At 41.4% G+C, this 19,738-nt stretch overlaps 1 protein-coding gene across 1 annotated transcript in view; it reads right to left on the reverse strand.

The window, feature by feature from the left end:
• The window catches only part of GPR158 (G protein-coupled receptor 158), a 318,765-nt gene that overhangs the window by 97,683 nt on the left and 201,344 nt on the right, over positions 1 to 19,738 (reverse strand). Inside the window, exon 5 of the mRNA XM_030550335.1 lies at positions 8,631 to 8,699. Coding sequence (XP_030406195.1) covers positions 8,631 to 8,699 — 69 coding nt within the window. The remainder of the gene's footprint in view (positions 1 to 8,630; positions 8,700 to 19,738) is intronic.

The raw sequence follows: 19,738 nt of genomic DNA on the forward strand, positions 1-19,738 counted from the left end.
ACCTCCCAGGGCTCTGGCAGCGACTGAAAGGGTTCAGGGCTCTGGCCGCTGGCATGGTAGTGGTAGCAGCTTCTGGAAGCCCTGGGCCCTTTCAATAGCCGCCACAGCCCCAGGGTAGCAAGCAGCCAGGAGCCCCGGGGCTCCAGCAGTGATTTAAAGGACCTGAGGCTCCAGCTGCTGCTGGGAGCCCCTGACCTTTTTAAATCACCAGGCCCTGGAGCAGCTGCCCCTTTTGCCTCCCCCCCCCATCAGCAGCCCTGCCGGTACAGTCAGCAGTATACCAGCAGCCGCTTTTTACCAGTACACAGTACTGGACCGTACCGGCTTACTTTCACTTCTGAGTGCAAGACTGAACCCCATGTATCCCTCCAGACCAACAGTCTAAGAGTGTGGCTTAAAATCAAAAGTCCAGTGAAAACCTAACAATGTGGTTGGATCAATTCATTGGTCATTAATTCCACACAATTTAACATTGCTGTCTTCCTCCCCTTCCCCCTGTACACACAATTGGCTACTGGTGAGCATAGAGATTTCTTACACCTACAGGCATGTGACCTTCCAAATTGATTTTTTTTAAAATGGGAAGTTAGTACAGGGAATCATGGTGACAGTTATAGGAAATTCCTGCAATATCTTGGACAACCTTATTGAATTAAGTTAACGTATTTTAGGAGCTCATTGTATTAAAAATGCAAATATTTATGTCTTATTGTGGGATTGTATTTAACTTGTCTAGGACATCTGACTAATAAAAACCTTGGAAAGTGTTGTGAGCTTCAAAGGAATCTATTAACAATGGATTAAGACAAGAATGAATTTTTAAAAATTAACTTTATTTCCCAAGAAATTTCTAGGGTTTTAGGAGGCGTATGAAAATGAACCTCATCTGGTTAAGCAAGAACTCAGCCTTTTGAAGTTTTATCCTGAGAGGGGGATCTTTGTCTGACTGATTACCTGTTCATGGTGGTTTCAAAGACCCGAACAGGATAAAAGAGTGATTTACAGAGCCATAAGGGGGCTGGTTCTGAACTGAAGCTGTTATGAACTGGTGACCACAGGAAAAAACCTGTGAGGGGTATAAACATGTGTGGTTCACCAGCCAGAGTCCTTGTTGGAGTGAGGGGATGATATTTGGTAAGCTTATTAGTATGTGTGTACGTTCTTTTACTGTTTTAATATGTTTTCTCTGTAACTCTTTCACCTTAATAAATGTCCTTGCTCATAAAGGGATGTGTGATAACTGTGGCAATTACACTGTTCGCCATCTCTGAAGAGAGAAATGAAGCAGGCCTGATTAGGCAGACTGTCTTTTGTTGGGGAGGGCACAGTATAGACAGAGAACTGTTCCGTCTGGAAATACCCTAATCAGAAGGGAGAGAGAGATGTCTCTCTACCCAAGAGAGGCAATGACTGGGAAGCCGGAAGCCTAGAGTGGGTGCTGCTGTTGGCCTATAGAGGGGAAATACAAATGCAGTTTCCCTGAACTGTGACAATCAAATGCCAGAATTCCACACTTTACCCCTAGACCTGCAAATGAATGGAATGTTTTTTTGGTCTTGGTACCACAGTGACCTTCACAATCACAAATGTCCATTCACTTAAGAAAAACTTGTGGGACTAATTAACATGAAATAACATGAATCTCCAGTGTCACTGACAAATCTAGCAAGTGCCATCTTAAAATCACACAACATGTCCTGACAGCATTACGTATTTCACAGTTCAAGTAACTATAAACAGTTTGACTTTTTTTAAATATGTACTTTGCATGCTCCTATCCTGACAAAACATCCTTCATATTGAATTTTACCCAATTTTTTTTTCCCCTTGGAATTGTTTGTGCCAGAAGTCCTGACCTTCAGGGTTTCCAAATCCAAACCTTGTCACATACGCAGACAAACTGATGACTAATTGAAGATTTTCTCATTTGCTCCAATCAAGATTTGCACAGTCATACTGTAGGACCTGGGAACTTCTTTAAACTTCCTCTCTAATTAATATATTCTATTTTTGTATTGGTGCCAGTGAAACCATGAAGAACCGTTACATCATACAATTTACTTTTCTGGTATTCCAAATATCATTAATCAAAAATCAGTGGATTTTTAAAAGTAGTACTGCACCCAATACTCCAGGAAAGGCAGAAAAAAGGACATAATTTTTTCTAACCACATGAACTGGCATATATGACTGCCTTTGCTGAGGATACTTCCTGGACTGAGTTTAGATGTGGTTTCTTGACTTACCTCAGAAGTGACACCATCACGTTATTCAGCTTTGATTATTTTGCTGATTATCTGTACTGCTCCCAAAACTGGCTAGGTACATACAAGGGCTGATATACACTTTGGGGATCAGGAACATGGGCAAGGTCAGAGGAGCCCTTAACACAGATAGTGTCAGAGCAGACACAAGCCTCCCTGTCAGTGAACTCCCAGTGCAATTTCTTCCTCTTCTGGGATGGCGCCAATAACTCTAGCACCAAAGCCTCATCGCTGCTTCTTTTTACTTGCCCTTGTGTTTGAGGGCAGCTGATTTCATTACTAAAGCATCCTCAAGATGAGAACTTGATCAAGGATTAGAAACCAGTGCCAAGGAGAGCTGTACACCAACAGCCTCATGTTGCACTACCAAGATGTTCAGAGTTGAACAAGTTCCTGGCACTTAGAGAATATCTGCATTGGCTTGTTCCAGTGGAACAAAGGTCTTTAGTTCACATGCAGCCTATAACATGTACACACAGATAGATGCCCGTTTTAGTACCTGGTTTCTTGGGTACCTAAGAATCTCTTTGTACAGATAAAGGATCAGCAAGCAACAAATACCTAGAGGCCATAATTGGCCTCAGAACCAAATCTCATCAAACTCAAGGGTCGTCTTTTGGAGCAGATGTTCCCATGGCCAACAAGGCCTCTATGCTAACTGAATACTGAGATTTTTAAAAAGGTATTTAGGTTTGCTATGTTTACTGTTCTGCCACCTAACTGATTTAGGAGCCTAGATATCATTTCCCAAAGGAATTTGAGGACTTTGGAGCCTAAATCTCAACAACTGTCAATGGGATTTTATCACCTAAGTGCCTAAATTCCTTTTAAAAATAATTAGGCTCCTGATTCATAGTGGTGGTGCAACACTGAACATAGCAAAGCCTAAATTCCTTTTAAAATCTGGGCCTAAGGCACTATAGCTGTGAACCAAAATCTGTCTGGCCTGACGTCCTTTGGTGCAAGGGTCATCCCTGCCTTCCCTGGCTTTTTACTGAAGGCAACTGAAGACTTCCGAGGAGCAGTCTGCTGCTCTGACGTTGGATCCAGGACTGTAGATAGTACAGAGTCTCTGATGCCTATTGTGAACATTCAAAGTGTGAAAGGCCTGTAACAATTTTGGGTTCCATTAAACAACAAATCAATGAATGAGAAAGGAATAAAACTTTAATAAAACAAACTGGAGAGCATTTCTGGCGAACTGCTGCACACAGCCATGCAGTGTTCCCAACCCTCGCTTTCAGGGCACATCTCCAAATTCCTACATCCCTTATGAGGGAGCATCTCTAAATTATAATCTTCTACAAACATCTCTCTAAAGGGCCTACACACCCACAGCAGCAGTGTGGTGTATACAGCCACCTCTGCAAACATGGAGGAGCATAATGCATGCCATTTAAATCATCCCCTTCCGCTAGATCTGTGAAGGTCTGAGTTGCCATAACCCAAGTAAGTGTAAAGACCCTGTTCTAGAAGAAACACCAAATGTGCAATGACACAAAGTACTTTACACTTACTAATTTTTAGAGAGCCAGCTGCAGCAGGGTCAGTCTCCTAGCAACACACTGGGCATAGCTGATCCTGCCCAGGACCGCCTGATTGACTTTACTTCCTGCTTGGTGGAGCAGCCCTCCTTGACCCAACAGCAGCAAGAGCTCACTGGCTTCTCAATGTGTTCCATGCCGCAGCTGTGCTTGACCCTGCTTCCTGTGCCTGCTCTTCCTCCTATCCAGCCTTGGCCTGTTCCTGCCCAACCTGCTCTGGTGTCCACTCCAGTTCCTTCTCTTCTGCATCCTTGCCACCCCTGGCTCTGACTCCAATCTCTGCTTCCCAACTGCATCTTGGCTAGGATGATCAGATGTTTGGTTTTCGACTGGAACACCCAGTCAAAAAGGAACCCTGGTGGCTCCAGACAGCACCACAGACTGGGCCATTGACTGTCCAGTTGGTGGCGCTGTGCAGCAGGGCTGGCAGGCTCCTTGCTAGCCTCCGTGCTGCCTGACTCCTGGGAAGCAGCTAGCATGTCCCATCTCTGGCTCCTAGATGGCCAGGTGGCTCTGTGTGCTGCCCCATCTGCAAGTGTCACTGCCACAGCCCCTATTGGCCGTGGTTCCTGGCCAATGGGAGCTGCGGGAGTGGCGCTTGGGACAAAGGCTGCGTGCAGAGCCCCTGACTGCCGCTACACATAGGAGCCAGAGAGGGGACATGTTGCTGCTTCCACGAGCTGCCTGAGGTAAGCGCCACCCTAAGCCTGCACCCCTAACCTCCTCCCATGCCCCAACCCCCTACCCTACCCCGATCCCCCTCCCTCCCTCCAAACCCCTTGATCCAAGCCCAGAGCACCCTCCTGAACCCCAAATCCCTCATCCCCAGCCCCACCCCAAAGCCCATACCCACAGATGGAGCCCTCACACCCCAATCGTACTCCAACCCCCTGCCCCAGCCCTGATCCCCCTCCTGCCCTCCGAACCCCTCATTCCCAGCCCCACCCCAGAGTCTGAATCCTGATGTTCCTTAGATGTAGTAGAGAGGGACAACTGCATGGAGCTGGCTGAGTACAGTATGGTGATGTACTAAACAAGCAGTAAAAAGTCTGATAAATAAATTTAACCTATTAGGCAGGAAGTCTAAAAGTGGAAGCTGAGCTTTTCAGTAACTGTCATGCTACAAAATATCCATTTGCCATATAAAATGAAGAACAATTATCACTGTAGTCTTTTAATTATGAAATCAAAACAATTCTGCTCCTGTTTCAATGTTTTAAGTGCATTTTCCCCAGATCTATTAATTCTTTAAACAATTTGTTCTGATTCACAGAATTACAAAAACATTTCTAGATCTTTATAAATAAACAAATAAAAATCCAAAGTAACAGAAAGAGAGTTGAAGAATAGCAGCTGCACATATGTGAATTAGGTCTGATGTTACAATCAATATCTCACACTCTACCTATCTGGCATGAATTAAAATGTGTATGAGTGCTAACTAGGTACAGGTTATTCACTCATTTTATAGCCCACACCTGATCTTTTATTCAGCTATGTGTTCCTTAAAGGTTCACGCGAGCACAGGCTTGGATATGGTGTATGCACAGTAGGACCTCATTAATTCACACTTCAAGAATCCACACATCCCATAATGGCAGTCTCTCCCTATTTAAGAAACTTTCATAGCAGAATTCTACCATAAGCTTACAGAAGTAAGTTCTTAAAGCTGGTGAAACAATGGTTAATTTATCTGTCTAGGCTCAACAACGGCCCCCATTACCATGGTATTTAAGCCCCTTCCCATTTATTTAAAAATAGAAACAACAATCTTTCTCTCATTTGTCTCAGCTTGTAGGAGTAATAGCTTGATTAGAGCACAGTTATGTATGTGAGGGAGAAAGAGAGCCCCACCAGAGAGTATATGGGAGCACAAAACTATTGCAGAGTGGAAGTTTGAGCATGAGTTTTGCATTTAGCTCTAAACAGAGTGAGTGAGTAGTGGTCATTCTTATACATTATGAGTGGGTTCCTTAGTCTAGGACCAGTTGCATTCAAAGCACCATCTCACAAGCCTCCTGCATTGGTTGAGAGTTTCATTGTCAAGTGGAACATGGCTATCATGGGAGCTCATTGTTGTAAAGGGAGAAACAACCTGTCAGATAACCAGATGCAGTCCCATAGAGGGCACAGAAAAGCTGGACAGACTTTGAACTTGACTCTGTTCAATGCAAAGCTGGTGCAGAGAGCAGAGCACAGCGGCAATGTACTCATGGCAACCCCTGTGTGACTATGCCCATTGTCTGCTGTATTTTGTACTAGCTGGAGCTTTCGTAGCCAGTGTGCTTCATTCCTAAAGGTGCAAAAATCAACAGGACACAAGGTTTTTGGAGAAGATCTGGGATCAAGACAAAAGGCTGGGTAAAGACTAGGGTGAGCAGATGGGAGCCACAGCAAGATCAGGGATGAATTAAGCCAAGCTAGGGCTTTAGGCATATCTCACAGGAGAACTCTCTGCTATGGCCTCACCCCTTATACTTTGGCCCAACCTCCTGCTTGAGATGGTAGTAGCTGGGTCTAACCTCCCTTTGGCTGATAGCAACTGTGGCAGTGTCTCTGCCTCCTTCTTCCCCCAACCACCTAGCAAGTATGGCTCCCCACTCCCTTCTCAGGAGCTGCACTCTGCATCATAAGGCCTCCTGCTCTAGTTGGGTAGCAGGTCACCGACCTGCATCCCCCCTACCTGGCTGGAGAAAGTGACAGCTGCGGTAGCCATGGGACTAATCCTTCTTCCCCAGAAACCCTGAGGACCTGTGAGGTCCTGCCCCTCTGAACTGATGACCATGGCTTCCTCCCCACAGCAGTGGCAAAAACTGCAGTAGCAGAGTTCCCAAAGAGTAGCAGGCTTCCCTCCCCTTCCCTGAAAAAAGCAACAGGGGCTTTTGGTCTGGTGGATGGGCCAGATGGCTTCTAACCCAGCTTTTGTGACTGCCCTTCCTTCTCTGCTGAATGCTCTCTACAGATTCAAACACTCCTAACTGCAGCAGTTACACCAAGTTCACACTTCGACGCTTCTTTTCATAACTATGAGGGCCGGAGGCTTACATTGTTTTTGTTTTAAAACTAAAGCAGGGATTCTGAACTCACCATCTTACTGTGGTAGCAACCCTAGACCCAAGTTTATTGGTGCCTACCCTTTAATCTAGGCCTGGGCAGGTGTATAAGGGGTCAGAATACAAGGCTGGGAAAAGGTTGGACTGTCAGGGAGAGAGAGGGATGGACTGAGAAGAGGAAATGAGAGGATAAGGTTGCGTGTTAGAGAGCGGAAAGGTAGTTACATCTTTGACCAGAAATACTGGTTTCATTGACATTCAGACTGTGAGACAATGAACTCTAAAGCAATGAGCACAGGCTGGGAGTCAGAAAGGATGTGATATTCTAAAATCCCAGCTCTGACACTGATTAGCTGTGGGATTTTAGGCACATCATTTCACCTCTTCCTCATCTGGGATTCAATTTTGTCCTCTAGCACCTGGGTGCTGCTCTCACATAAGTGAAGACAGACCCAGTCCCTAGTGAAATGGGGGTAATAATTATTTACCTCAGAGGGTTATTGTGAGAATTAATTAGCATTTGTACAATGCTCTGAACATGTGAACCACTAACTGTTAAGTATGATTATATTTCTGTTCCAAGCACTGCATGACTGACTTTAACATGTTTCTCATTGGTTTCTTCTAATGGTGATGTCAGCAACACAAAAACATTAAAAAATGAAATCTTCTTCCTAACAACCTCAGAATTAAAGATGAAATTCCAAATAAAACAATCTTAGCAATTAACAAACACGATTTTTTACCTTTAACCTAAAAGAGCAACACAATTTTGAACAATTTAGAAAACAAACTCTTGCGGGATTTGTCTTTATTACAGCATTTATCTCCCCTCCTTTAGTACTCCATGTTTTGCAAATTGTTTACATGTTTGCCTGGGTGTTTTGCTTTCCAGAGTCTCATTAGTGAGCAGGAGCTCTATAAAAGCCATATAAGCATTTGATCGCTGGAGAAAGCTATAAATTAGAACATAACCATATTCAAAGCGGTCTCTAATTCTATTTCCTCCTCCATCACTTCTTGATTCCTATCGTCTTCCCCCTTCGTCCACTTCCACCTTTCTTTCTTCCATCCACTCCTTAGACCTTAGACTGCATGACCACAAACTTGCACCAAAATATCTTGGTTCTCCCTTTTCAAAAATTCCAGAAAACTCAACTGATTCATTAAGTATTCCGGCTCAAACAACCAGAACTACATTGTTCCATATTTTGCCCACTTATACTATATAAATAACAACACATCTTCCTAAACTTACACTACACTTACACTATATAAATAACATATATTCTCAAACATAAGGTATTCCAGATGTCACACAGTTTCAGAGATATTTAATAAAACATTAAAATAACTCCCCTGCTTTGTAATAAACTCCCGAAAGCACTAGATATATTCAGTCTTTGTTCTTTATACACAAACTTGACATTTTTGTTATTTTTAAGTACAGTAGAGGACCTAGTTTCCAGCTTTTGATAGTCAGTTCAACTGGGAACATACAATAGGCAACCTTAGAAAGTTTCCCTCCCCTTTTTAAAAAATATCACTATTTAGTGTATTTGCAATATTCTCTCTATAGTACTCCCTGCACTTGGAATTATCAGAAATACCAAAAAGTTAAAAGAGCACTTACTGCACACAGTACATTAAAATAATTGTATTAACTTACCTAGTATGTACATAGTTTTGATATCTGTATTTATCACCAAACTGCTTACTTTTTAAAAGTTCGGCAATAAAAGCAGTTTAAAAACAACAACATAACTCACCGGGAAGTACAGGAGGAGTGATCCAAAAAGGATTGTTTCCAAAAGAAGCAGGCCTGAAGCCCTGATGCTCTAGAAAACAGAAAAGGATACATGACATTAGAAAACATTATTCGCTTGCTATTTAGGTTCTGAGCTATTTATGACAGAAACCTTCATACTTGTCTGTACAGTGCCTGGAACAATAACTACCTATAAATATTATTAATCCTAATACAGTAGTTCAAGTTTAATGGACTTCAACCATAACATCTCATTCCCTCTTCAGTTCTGAATGTTGTTTAAACACAAAGCTGTTGCCAAATTTTGCCCTTGAATGTAGATGTATTGATTTAGATCATGGGAGTTGCGATGATGAGTTTAAAGGCAGAATTTGGTCTGCACTGTTTGGATTTCAAATAGCCCTTCAAACCTTTTCACATGCATATTTAATGCCAATAACCTGGCTTCTGTAATATGTATGAATGTTCTAAAATTGTATTATATACTAAAAGTGGCTTTTTTAGAATGAAAGCATATAACTTTATTTCTCGCAACTGTTGTCTGAGAATGCTGATTCAGTCATTCATTTTTAAGGACTCTAAATCTAGCCAAGTACTGTATCCCTTAATTCTATCTATGCCACTCTGAGGCCTAAACATTATGTTCCCATTATCATTTGCTTATTGTTGTAAGTAAAATAAAAATTGATCAATCTTCTCCTCCCATTATAAATCTTGTTCCAATAAGTTAAATGATTTATATACAGTACATCTACAGCTTACATAAGATAAAATGTAGACACTGCATTTTCCATTTCTTAACTACCTACTTTATCCAACATGCAGTAATAAATCACTCTATAAAGCCATTGTTTTCCTTTCAAACAAGGCAATTTTACAGTAGGCTGTCTCTCCTCAGCGAGGCAGGGTGGCAGAAGGGCCCTTTGAAAAATCCCCTTGCTTCCCATTAAGAAATTTTTTTTATAGTAAATCTCTCCTGTGGCTTTGATTGGGGACCACCATATCTGTTGTAAATAAGACAGTAATTTTTAAAGACTTTACGAAAATGTTTTACAGAAGAACTGGGGCCAAGGGATCCTTTTTTCCCTTGACCAAAGTCTCTGCAAGGAACTCTCCAGATGACCTCATTCAGGGAGTTTACAATCTCAATGACGGGGCACACCATCCCCCCAAACAGGGGCGGCTCCAGGCCCCAGCACGCCAAGCGTGTGCTTGGGGTGGCAAGCCGCGGGGGGCACTCTGCCAGTGCCGAGAGGGCAGCAGGCAGGCTGCCTCTGCGGTTTGCCTGCGGAGGGTCCGCTGGTCACCTGTGGTCATATTCCAGCAGCCCTATGATTTTCTACACAAGCTGCCTATAAAAAGGTATATTCTAAGATAAATCTGCTTATTTCTCCTGTGGTGAACTTGCAGACACAATACATAACCTTCTGGTCATGAATCATGACTACTGTAATTGCCTCTTGGATTTTGTCTACACTAATATTTTTAAACATGTCTGAACAAGTTAAGTCACCATTGCAAATCCTCGTGCAAGCAGGATACAAATGTTCATTCCTAGTTGTTTGTAACCCTTTTGGAACATAGTCCCAATTTTTGGACCTTTGTCTTGTATAGGCTCCTATTACCCCCCACCCCGTCCCAATTTTTCACACGTGCTGTCTGGTCACCCTAGACCTCAGTAGGGCTTCTAGCAATGTTTCACCAACCATTTGCATACAGTGCAGAGATGTAAAAGGACATTTGTGTACTAAATGGTCACCTGTGGTCATATTCCAGCAGCCCTATGATTTTCTACACAAGCTGTCTATAAAATGGTATATTCTGAGATGAATCTGCTGAATCTTAGAGATCTCACTAGGGAGAGACTGAATAAAACAATCTAACGGATTTCTGTGCTCTCATATTTCATGCATTTTAGGGGTTCACCTTTGTGCCTCGAATCAGAAGGTGACGAATCCTTTATGAGGTGCTCCCTAAGGCATGGATATTGATAACCTTGGACTTCTGCATCCATCTGTCTCCTCCCCATTTACATGTTCAAACACACTCTCTTTTTGGAAGTGCTTTTAATATAATCACTTTCCTGCGTGTTAAGATATTTTAATTCATATTTTATGTATTTATCGTTTAGCTGCTTTTGCACATGGCATCAGGGAACATGTATTAATACCTTTTGAAATTTTAATTTCCATGTAATCCAGTCTGAAGATTTTAGGTTCCCCCAGTCCACTCCCTTAACATAAGATAAATCCACACCGCATTTCAATAGTATGTAAGGGGCCAGGAAAAAAAAGAACATGGAGACTTTTGCATCCCGAGTGAATAAAACAGTCTTGTTCTATCTCCCTGATTTCTGGTAGGAATACTTTATGTCTTCTTGTGTCATAAAGAAATCTGTATTTCTTCCACTCTGGGGAATCATTAAATATCCATATTGAAATAATGCAGCTTTTTTGGGCATGGTCGCTTTCCCACAGGCTGATAAGCCAAGTGACTTCTTTGGTTAGGGAATTTTATACCAAATGTTAAAATACTTCTATATTTTCCTCTGGAATGACTGTCACAGCATGACCCTCCATACTTTATACAGAGTTATAAAGCACTTAAATTGATGTGACTGAAACAAATTTAGCACAACTTTTGTGCCTCTCTGAAAACAGAATTATTTGAAAAAGTTTTAACAAACAGTAGATAATAAACAATTGGTCCATTTTACTTACTTAGACTTTCAAAAGGCATTGGACTTTGGTGTTGTCATAACATTTTTTCCCAGATCTGGACCTTAGCGTCCAAAATATGTGTGTTAGCATGAAAACCTCCAAGCGTAGTTACCAGCTTGGACCTGGTAAAGCTGCCACCAGCCAGGAATTACACAGTGCCTAGCTCACTGTGGTCTCCCCAAAACCTTCCCTTGGGGGACCCCCAGACTCAGATGCCTTGAGTCCTACAACAAAGGGAAATAACCCTCTCCTCTTGTTTCCTGGTTACTTCCTCCCAGGCTCCCCTCCCTGGACGACCCTAGGAGATTCCCTGCTTCCAGTCCTGGAAACACAAGTACAGAGAGAGCTAATCTCTCTCCCACCCTCACCCAGAGGGTATGCAAAATCAGACTTAGTAAATCTAACACAAAGAGATTTTCCCCCTAGCTTCTTCCTCCCACCAATTCCCTGGTGAGCTGCAAACTCAATTCCCTGGAGTCCCCACTAAAGAAAAACTCCAACAGGTCTTAAAAAGAAAGCTTTATAAAAAGAAAGAAAAATACATTAAAAATAGTCTCTGTATAAGGTGAAAATATACAGGGTCAATTGCTTAAGAAAAAAGAGCGAATAAACAGCCTTATCCAAAAAGAATACAATTTAACACATTCCAGCAACTACACACATGTAAATACAAAAAAACAATATAAACCTATTGTCTTACTATCCTTGTACTTACAACTTGGAAACAGAAGATTAGAAAGCCAGGAGATAGAAAAATCACTCTCAGAGCCGAGAGGGCACAGACACAAGACAAAGAACAAAGAACTCACACCTAAAACTTCCCTCCACCCAGATTTGAAAAAGGCTTGTTTCCTGATTGGTCCTCTGGTCAGGTGTTTCAGATTACTCCTTTCCAGGTAAAAGAGACATTAACCCTTAGCTATCTGTTTATGACAGGTGTGAATGAACAAGGAATTAAAATTGCAAAGCTTGTTGGCAAAGCAAAGTTATTTAGGTTATCAAAACTAGTGAGGTTTGTGAATTCCATAAGGATCATACAACATTAGGTCCTTATTCTGCAAAGACATACACAGATGTTTAATTTTATACTTGTGGAAATCTCTCTGAGAATGTGAACTCCTTAATTCCAACTGGCAAGAGAGTTGTAAGAATATCCTGATTGTGGTATGTACATTCTCTACAAAGAATGTCATATGAAGTCTTACATGAAAACCAGGGTCACACTGGTCATTGCTACCATTGTGAAATGTATGTACACATACTACATAAGGAGTTATGTATATGTACAGAAACTATATTCTTAAATTCTGTATAACAGCAGAGGTGGAGAAACGGGTTTTCTATCAAACAAAAAATGGTTTACTCACCAATCTCTTTGTTGAGATGTTAATTGAGTATTGTAAGTTAACACAATGGATGCTCATTTACATACAAAGTTATCAAAGAGATGTGAAGTCAACAGGAAACAGCACACAGGAAAAACAAACCATGGGGGAGATATCCTGTCTCTGAATACAATGAACTTTGGGGATATAAAAAGAAGGCAAAGACACCACCACCTCATCCCGCATCTAGGAAATAAACGGGCAGTGCATTTACATGAAAACTGGATCTCAACCAATATTGGGTGAAATGCTGTAGAAAAGACTTTAGGTGAGATAAACTTCTTTAGATAATAGAGTAACCAGTTAAATTTAGTCTGTAGAAAGCATGTTATGGTTTTATTTTTACATAACTTACTGTTTCCAGTGTCCTTACTCTCTTACTTTACTGTTGAACCTGTGGTAATAACTTTATTTGTGTTTTCGCATGTGAATATATGTAAGTGTGGTCTGAAATTCAAGGTTGATAAGTGCAAAATAATGCACAGTAGAAAAAATAATCCCAACTATACATACAAATGATGGAATCTAAATTAACTGCTAGCACTCTGAAAATATCTGCTCAGTATGCAGTGGCAGTCAAAAAGGCTAACATAATGTTAGGAACCATTAGAAAAGGGATAGATAATAAAACAGAAAATATGACAATACCACTATATAAATCCATGGTTCACCCACACCTTGAATACAGTGTGCAGTTCTGGTTGCCCCGTCTCAAAAAAGATACATTAGAATTGAAAAAGGTACAGAGAAGGGAAACAAAAATGACTGGGGTATGGAACAGCTTCCATATGAGGAAAGATTCAAAATACTGGGACTATTCATCTTAGAAAAGAAATGAATAAGGGGAGGGATAAGATAGAGATCTATAAAATCATTACTGGTTGGGAAAAAGTGAGTAAGGAAGTATTCTTTATCCTTTCACATAACACAACACAAGAACTGGGGTCACTCAATAAAATTAATAGGCAGCAAGTTTAAAACAAATAGAAGGAAATACTTCTGCAGACAACACACAACACCTGTGGAACACGCTGCCAGGGGATGTTGTGAAGGCCAAAACCAAAAGTGGGTTCAAAAAAGAATTAGATAAATTCATGGAGGACAAGTTCATCGGTGACTATTAGCTAAAATGATCAGGGCACAACTCTGTGCTCCGGGTGTCCCTAATCCTCTGACTGTCAGAAGCTGGGACTGGATAACAGGAGATGGATCATTCAATAATTGCCCTGTTCTGTTCATTTCCTCTAAAGCATCAGGCACTAGCCACTGTCAGAGACAGGATACTGAACTAGATGGATCATTGATCTGACCTAGTAAGGCTGTTCTTATGATATTAAACAAGGTGCTGATCCTGAACTGAAACATACAAGCTGGTACATACATTGTTCTCTTGGGGACAGCAGCCCTGATATTTCCATGAGTGTTCAGTGGATACGGGGCTGAACACTACAAGGGAATGCTTTGAAGGGGCTCCGGACTGGAGTGCACCTATTGTTAACCTACAAAGCAAAATAAGGGCTGGCATAGCCCAGAGGAAAGTGCATGGATGTGTAACAGCGTGGTGGTGTCCTGGAGCCGACAGTAAGTTAAGCACAAGCAAGTCTCCCTCATGCTGGAGGCAGGGGGGCAACAAGATGACTCACAGTTCCTAGGTATCCCGAGAACCATCACAGTAGTGTTAGGGCCTTAGGTTACTGAATAGCAGGACAGCAGATGAACTTCAGTGTGGACAATTGCACAGTAATGCACATTAAAAAGAATTATTTAAGTTACTCACGCAAACTGAGTTCAGGGATAACTGAAAAAAGATCTAAACATTGCGCCAGACCCTCATCTTAACATGAATGGAACCACAATGATTTATGCACATTGAGGATCTGGCTCATCACTGTGAATTGCTCAAGACAGTCCAATATTTTATTCGCTTTTAAAAATCATTACTGCACATTCAGCTGACGCCTTCATTAAGATGGAATCAGAGCAACTGAGATGGAGGTGGGGCAATTACACAGATATTCCACAGAATCTTTTTTTTTTTAATTACATTTTAGCCCTTCTGTTTCTAAAGAAAGCCCACTGAATGTGAGAAGCTGGAGTAATTAGCTTTATTGACTATATAGGACCTGGTAACATGCAACTCGTGATGTTTTTGATAAAATGCACTGAATCTAAATGCCTTTTTTGGCCAGGTACTACACAAACAAATGATTATGTAGTACAGCATTTTGATTTGTGAGAGCAGGTGCACAGGCCCCAGGCCTCTGTGAACCAGGAAGCGGTTAAGCACTTTCAGCTGGCAGAGAAGGGGCAAAGCAGAAGTTCCACCATAAAGGGTATAAGAATTTAAACAGAATTCAATACAACCCTCAGCATGTGCTGATGACATTATACCCACCCACAACTAAAGCTTAAAATTTACACCAACACCACTAGATTCCAACATGGGAGGGCTTTATTTTAGTCAACTAAGTAAAAGTCTCTCTCTCACTAAATACGTTATGTTTGATAAAGCCATAAATACAATCAAACTACTGATTGCTAAAATGCTAGTGGCATTCTCTTTAGATATAAATGATCCAACCATTCAATGACTTGCCAAATTCAATCACTGTAGGAGTGAGTGTTTTATCTAATTCATTTCTGTCCTTTTGGCTGGATTTGGAACATCACCCACTACTGTGCTATCCTCCAAATGTTTCCCCCTAAAGTAATGGCTGTTGCTGACTTCATCCAGCAGAGTCCTCCGTATAGAGACACAAGGAAAAACCTGTATATCCAAATACAATTAACAACCTTGATTCTAAATTTGCAAGTCATTCATCCTGTTTAACTGTCCTTAAAAGGCCTGGCAGTGTCTTTTATGTCTGCAGAACTAAAATTATACATGTACTCTGATTTTGTGAATTCAGATTACACTATAAAATCAATACATAAAGCCAACTTCTTCAAGATTGCTTTCAGCAGACACACTTCTATTATAATCTAATATAAAGAGCAAATAAGCAGGAATTAGATTTGAAATGGCCAATTATGAAGTAATGACATGGAATGTTTCCATTTTATTTTAATTACAATTATTATAATCACAGATCTAGTTGTTTAAAGGTTTGACATGAACTGATCACACACATCAAAGTTTTAGTAAGTTTTTATAAAATATAAACAACTTTACAAGTTGGTTCACGTTTCTAGAAAGTCTCAGTAAAGGAAACACACCTGGGTTTGATTAAGACATACGCTCTTTGTCAGGACAGCGGACAAAGTCAGACTCTTCCCCATGAAGTAGAGCAATGCAGTCTTACAACACAAAGTAAATGGACGCTGAGTGGCTTGTACAATAGTACTGACTACCGCACATATCATTAGGCATGAGTAAATACACTAAGTGCCTGGATCTAAGGCAATTTATACAAATGAAATGTATCAGCCATCTACTAAGGTATTTATACAGTCCCCCTTACTGTAGTGTCTGAGCACCTAACAATCTTTAATGTATTTATCCTCACAACACCCTGGTGAGGTAGGGAAGTGCAATTATCCCCTTTTGACAGATGGGGACCTGAGGCACAGAGAGACTAAGTGACTTTCCCAAGATATCTGGTAGAGGAGGGATTCATACCTCCTAAAGCCAGAAGAGACCACTGTAATCAGCTAATCTGACCTCCTGAATAGCACAGGCCATAGAACGTCCCCAGAATAATTCCTAGAGCAGAGCTTGTAGAAAAACATCCAATCCTGATTTTAAAATTGTCAGTGATGATGAACCCACCACGAGCCTTGACAAATTGCTCCAGTGGTTAATTACTCTCATTGTTAACAATTTATGCCTTATTTCCTGTCTGAATTTGTCTCGCTTTAACTTTCAGCCATTGGATCATGTTATATCTGTCTCTCTTAGATTAATGAGCCCATTACTATTATGAGCCTCCATGTAGGCACTTACAGACTGTAATCAAGTCACTCTTCTCTTTGTTACCTAAATAGATTGAGCTGTTTTAGTCTAAGGCATGTTTTCTAATTCTTTAATCATTCTCATAGCTCTTCTCTGAGCCCTCTCTCATATATCAAAATCCTTCTTGAATTGTGGGCACCAGAACCGGGACACAGTATTTCAGCAGCAGTCACACCAATACGGAGGTAAAATAGGAACAGAAAGACTACTAGAGATTCCTGTTAAAGCATGCCCGGATTGTGTTAGCTCTTTTGGGCACAGCATGAACCCAGTTCTCCCACAGCGCAGAAAAGCGCTCTAAGCACTGAACCATCTTTCCACTTATGCAATACATTAGCATACGACAAGTTAGCTGAGCAACAGGATGGGATGGGCATCACTTAGAGCAGCATTATGAGAAGATAAAGAGATGTAAAAAATTGGAAAGAGTCCAGCAGAGGGCAACAAAAATGATTAGGGGGCTGGAGCACATGATTTATGAGGAGAGGCTGAGGGAACTGGGATTATTTAATCTTCAGAAGAGAAGATTCGGGGGGATTTGATAGCTGCTTTCAACTAACTGAAAGGGGGGTCTAAAGAGGATGGATCTAGACTTCTCGGTGGTAGCAGATGAGAGAACAAGGAGTAATGGTCTCTAGTTGCAGTGAGGGAGGTTTAGGTTGGAGATTAGGAAAAACTTTTTCTCTGGGAGGGTGGTGAAGCACTGGAATGGGTTACCTAGGGAGGTGGTAGAATCTGCTTCTTTAGCGGTCTTTAAGGTCAGGCTTGACAAAGCCTTGGCTGGGATGATTTAGTTGGGGATTGGTCCTGCTTTGAGCAGGGGGTTGGACTAGATGCCCTCTTGAGGTCCCTTCCAATCCTGATATTCTATGACTCAGAGTCCTATCATGTGAGGCCTCCAGCTATAGAAGAGCTCACACAACCAATCCTCTAACAGCATCCCTGTGAACAACCCTTCTGTGAAAAACTTTTCAGCAAACTTTTCAGTCTTTCCCCTCACTGTCTCAAAAACTACTTGTCTTTCTCTGGATGGCACCCTCTATAGCAGAGACGGTGTGAATGCTATTAATGGGGCTGTACCATGCCGTCAGTATTTGGTGTATCCAATAAAGACAGGAGAGTTAGCTATACACTGGCCACAGCTTGCAAGGAGTGTTACCAGGGTGCTATGGGTAGATCTACACCGCAGCTGGAAGGTGTCATTTCTAGGAGAAGTAGATAAATCCCTTGTAACCTTAACAGCATCCCAATGAAAATGGGCACAGGGCTCACTTGTATCTACTAGTGAGTTTCAGCTGGCCTGAAAAGCTCCAGTGTACCCCAACTCCCTAGTGTCATAACCTGTATCTAAAAGGTGTCATGTCAGATATCAGCAGAAAGCTAACACCACACCAATCAAATGCAAAATTACAAACTTATTGGAAATTATGTTCTTAATGTGTGTCTGACAGGCAAGGCTGAAGTTACCCCAACCTAGACAAAGGAATGTAGTTCTGCACCTTGAACGTACTCTCAAGACATATTAAGCGATAATGGGAATGTATTTAAAAAAAAAGGTAAAAACAGGACCATCAAGCCAACAAGGGGAGGAAACAACCACTCAGCATCATGGCAGGGGTGAGAGACTTCAGGAACAGATCAATGTGCATTTTAGCAAAAAATAGCAGAGGAAGAAACCAGTATGGAACGTCCTTCACCCAGAGACCCCATGTCACCTTCCTCACAGCTTGAATTTACTTTGAGGTGGAAGAACGTTCTGAAGAATGCATTTCAAAGGCTTACTGGACTATAAAAGAGAGGGACAAAGAACTCCAAGTTATCTTTCACCTAAGGAAACAAAGGATCTGAGCACTTTGTGGGAGATCTTGAACCAAGGAGTAGTGAGCCATCTTGCTAGAAGGAAGTGTGGTAAGAATCTTACCTTGAACCAATACTATAGTTTCGTTAAGTCTTAGTCTCTAGAAAGTGTTTTTCACTTTTATTTGCTTGTAGCCTGAACTCAAAATCCTCTCTCCTTTAGTTCATAAACTCGTTTTACTTGTAATCTAAACGAACCCTGTGCTGTGTTCAAACTGAATTGTTAACTCCAGTTAAAGTGATAAGCTGTTCGTTTTGTCTTTATATAGGCATAAACAAACCTTATTATTCCTCTAATGGTCCAGGAAAGGGTTGGACATTGAAGAGCTCATGGTTCTGGGAAAATTCGGAACCAGAGAGCGAGGGGGTCATCTTGCCAGATGTAACCAAAGTTGGTGGATGGGGTGTAACAAGCAGGCTGCTGGAATCAGAGCTGCTGAGTCTCAGCAAATGCGTGCTTGTTTGCTGGCTGTCAGTGTCCAGGCTGTGAAAAACATCAGAGCATTTAAGCCACTCAGGGTTACAGGACAAGTGGTGATGTAACCCCTTCCCAGTCTGGTAACGTAACCCCAGAACATGATACCCACTCTAGCTTCAATTGAGTTACATACTAAAAACAGAATTACAGCTGCAGCAGCACAAACAGCGGAACAGGGTAACCACCCTGAGTACAATCATACTTGTCTGGTCTCATCACTTAAAAGAAAAAAAATCCAAAGCCCACCACAAACAATCCCTGACAGCTCCATTATTTGTATAATTAATAAAGGCATCGCTATCAGGTGTTTTAGGATAAAGCCCAGTGGAATTTTCTTCCATTTGCACGCAATGTTAGTTGAGCCCCCCCCATCAGCTGCTTGTTTTGTTACATCTGATTGCTTATTTATTTCTCCAGCAAGATAGTGTTGGTCTTGTGTACTGTTTGTTCATTTGCTGCTTTGTTTATGTGCTTATTTGCTTTCAGAGTTTTATTTCTCTGTTTGCTTGTTTGTGTCAGTGAAAGTGTCCTGTCTTCTTTTCTTTGTCTCCCTTACCAGTTACATGCTGCTGCCACCACAACAGATTTGACTTCTGGTTAACTTTTACATTTTCCCCTCTCTCATTAGGGTTTTTTGGGTTGTTTGAAATTAATTTACTACTTGTTTAAAAAGTAATAATTCTGAATAAAATGTTCACTAAGATGAAGAGTGAATGG

The sequence above is a fragment of the Gopherus evgoodei genome, chromosome 2 (assembly GCF_007399415.2).
Source record: "Gopherus evgoodei ecotype Sinaloan lineage chromosome 2, rGopEvg1_v1.p, whole genome shotgun sequence".
Taxonomy (NCBI): Eukaryota; Metazoa; Chordata; order Testudines; family Testudinidae; genus Gopherus; species Gopherus evgoodei.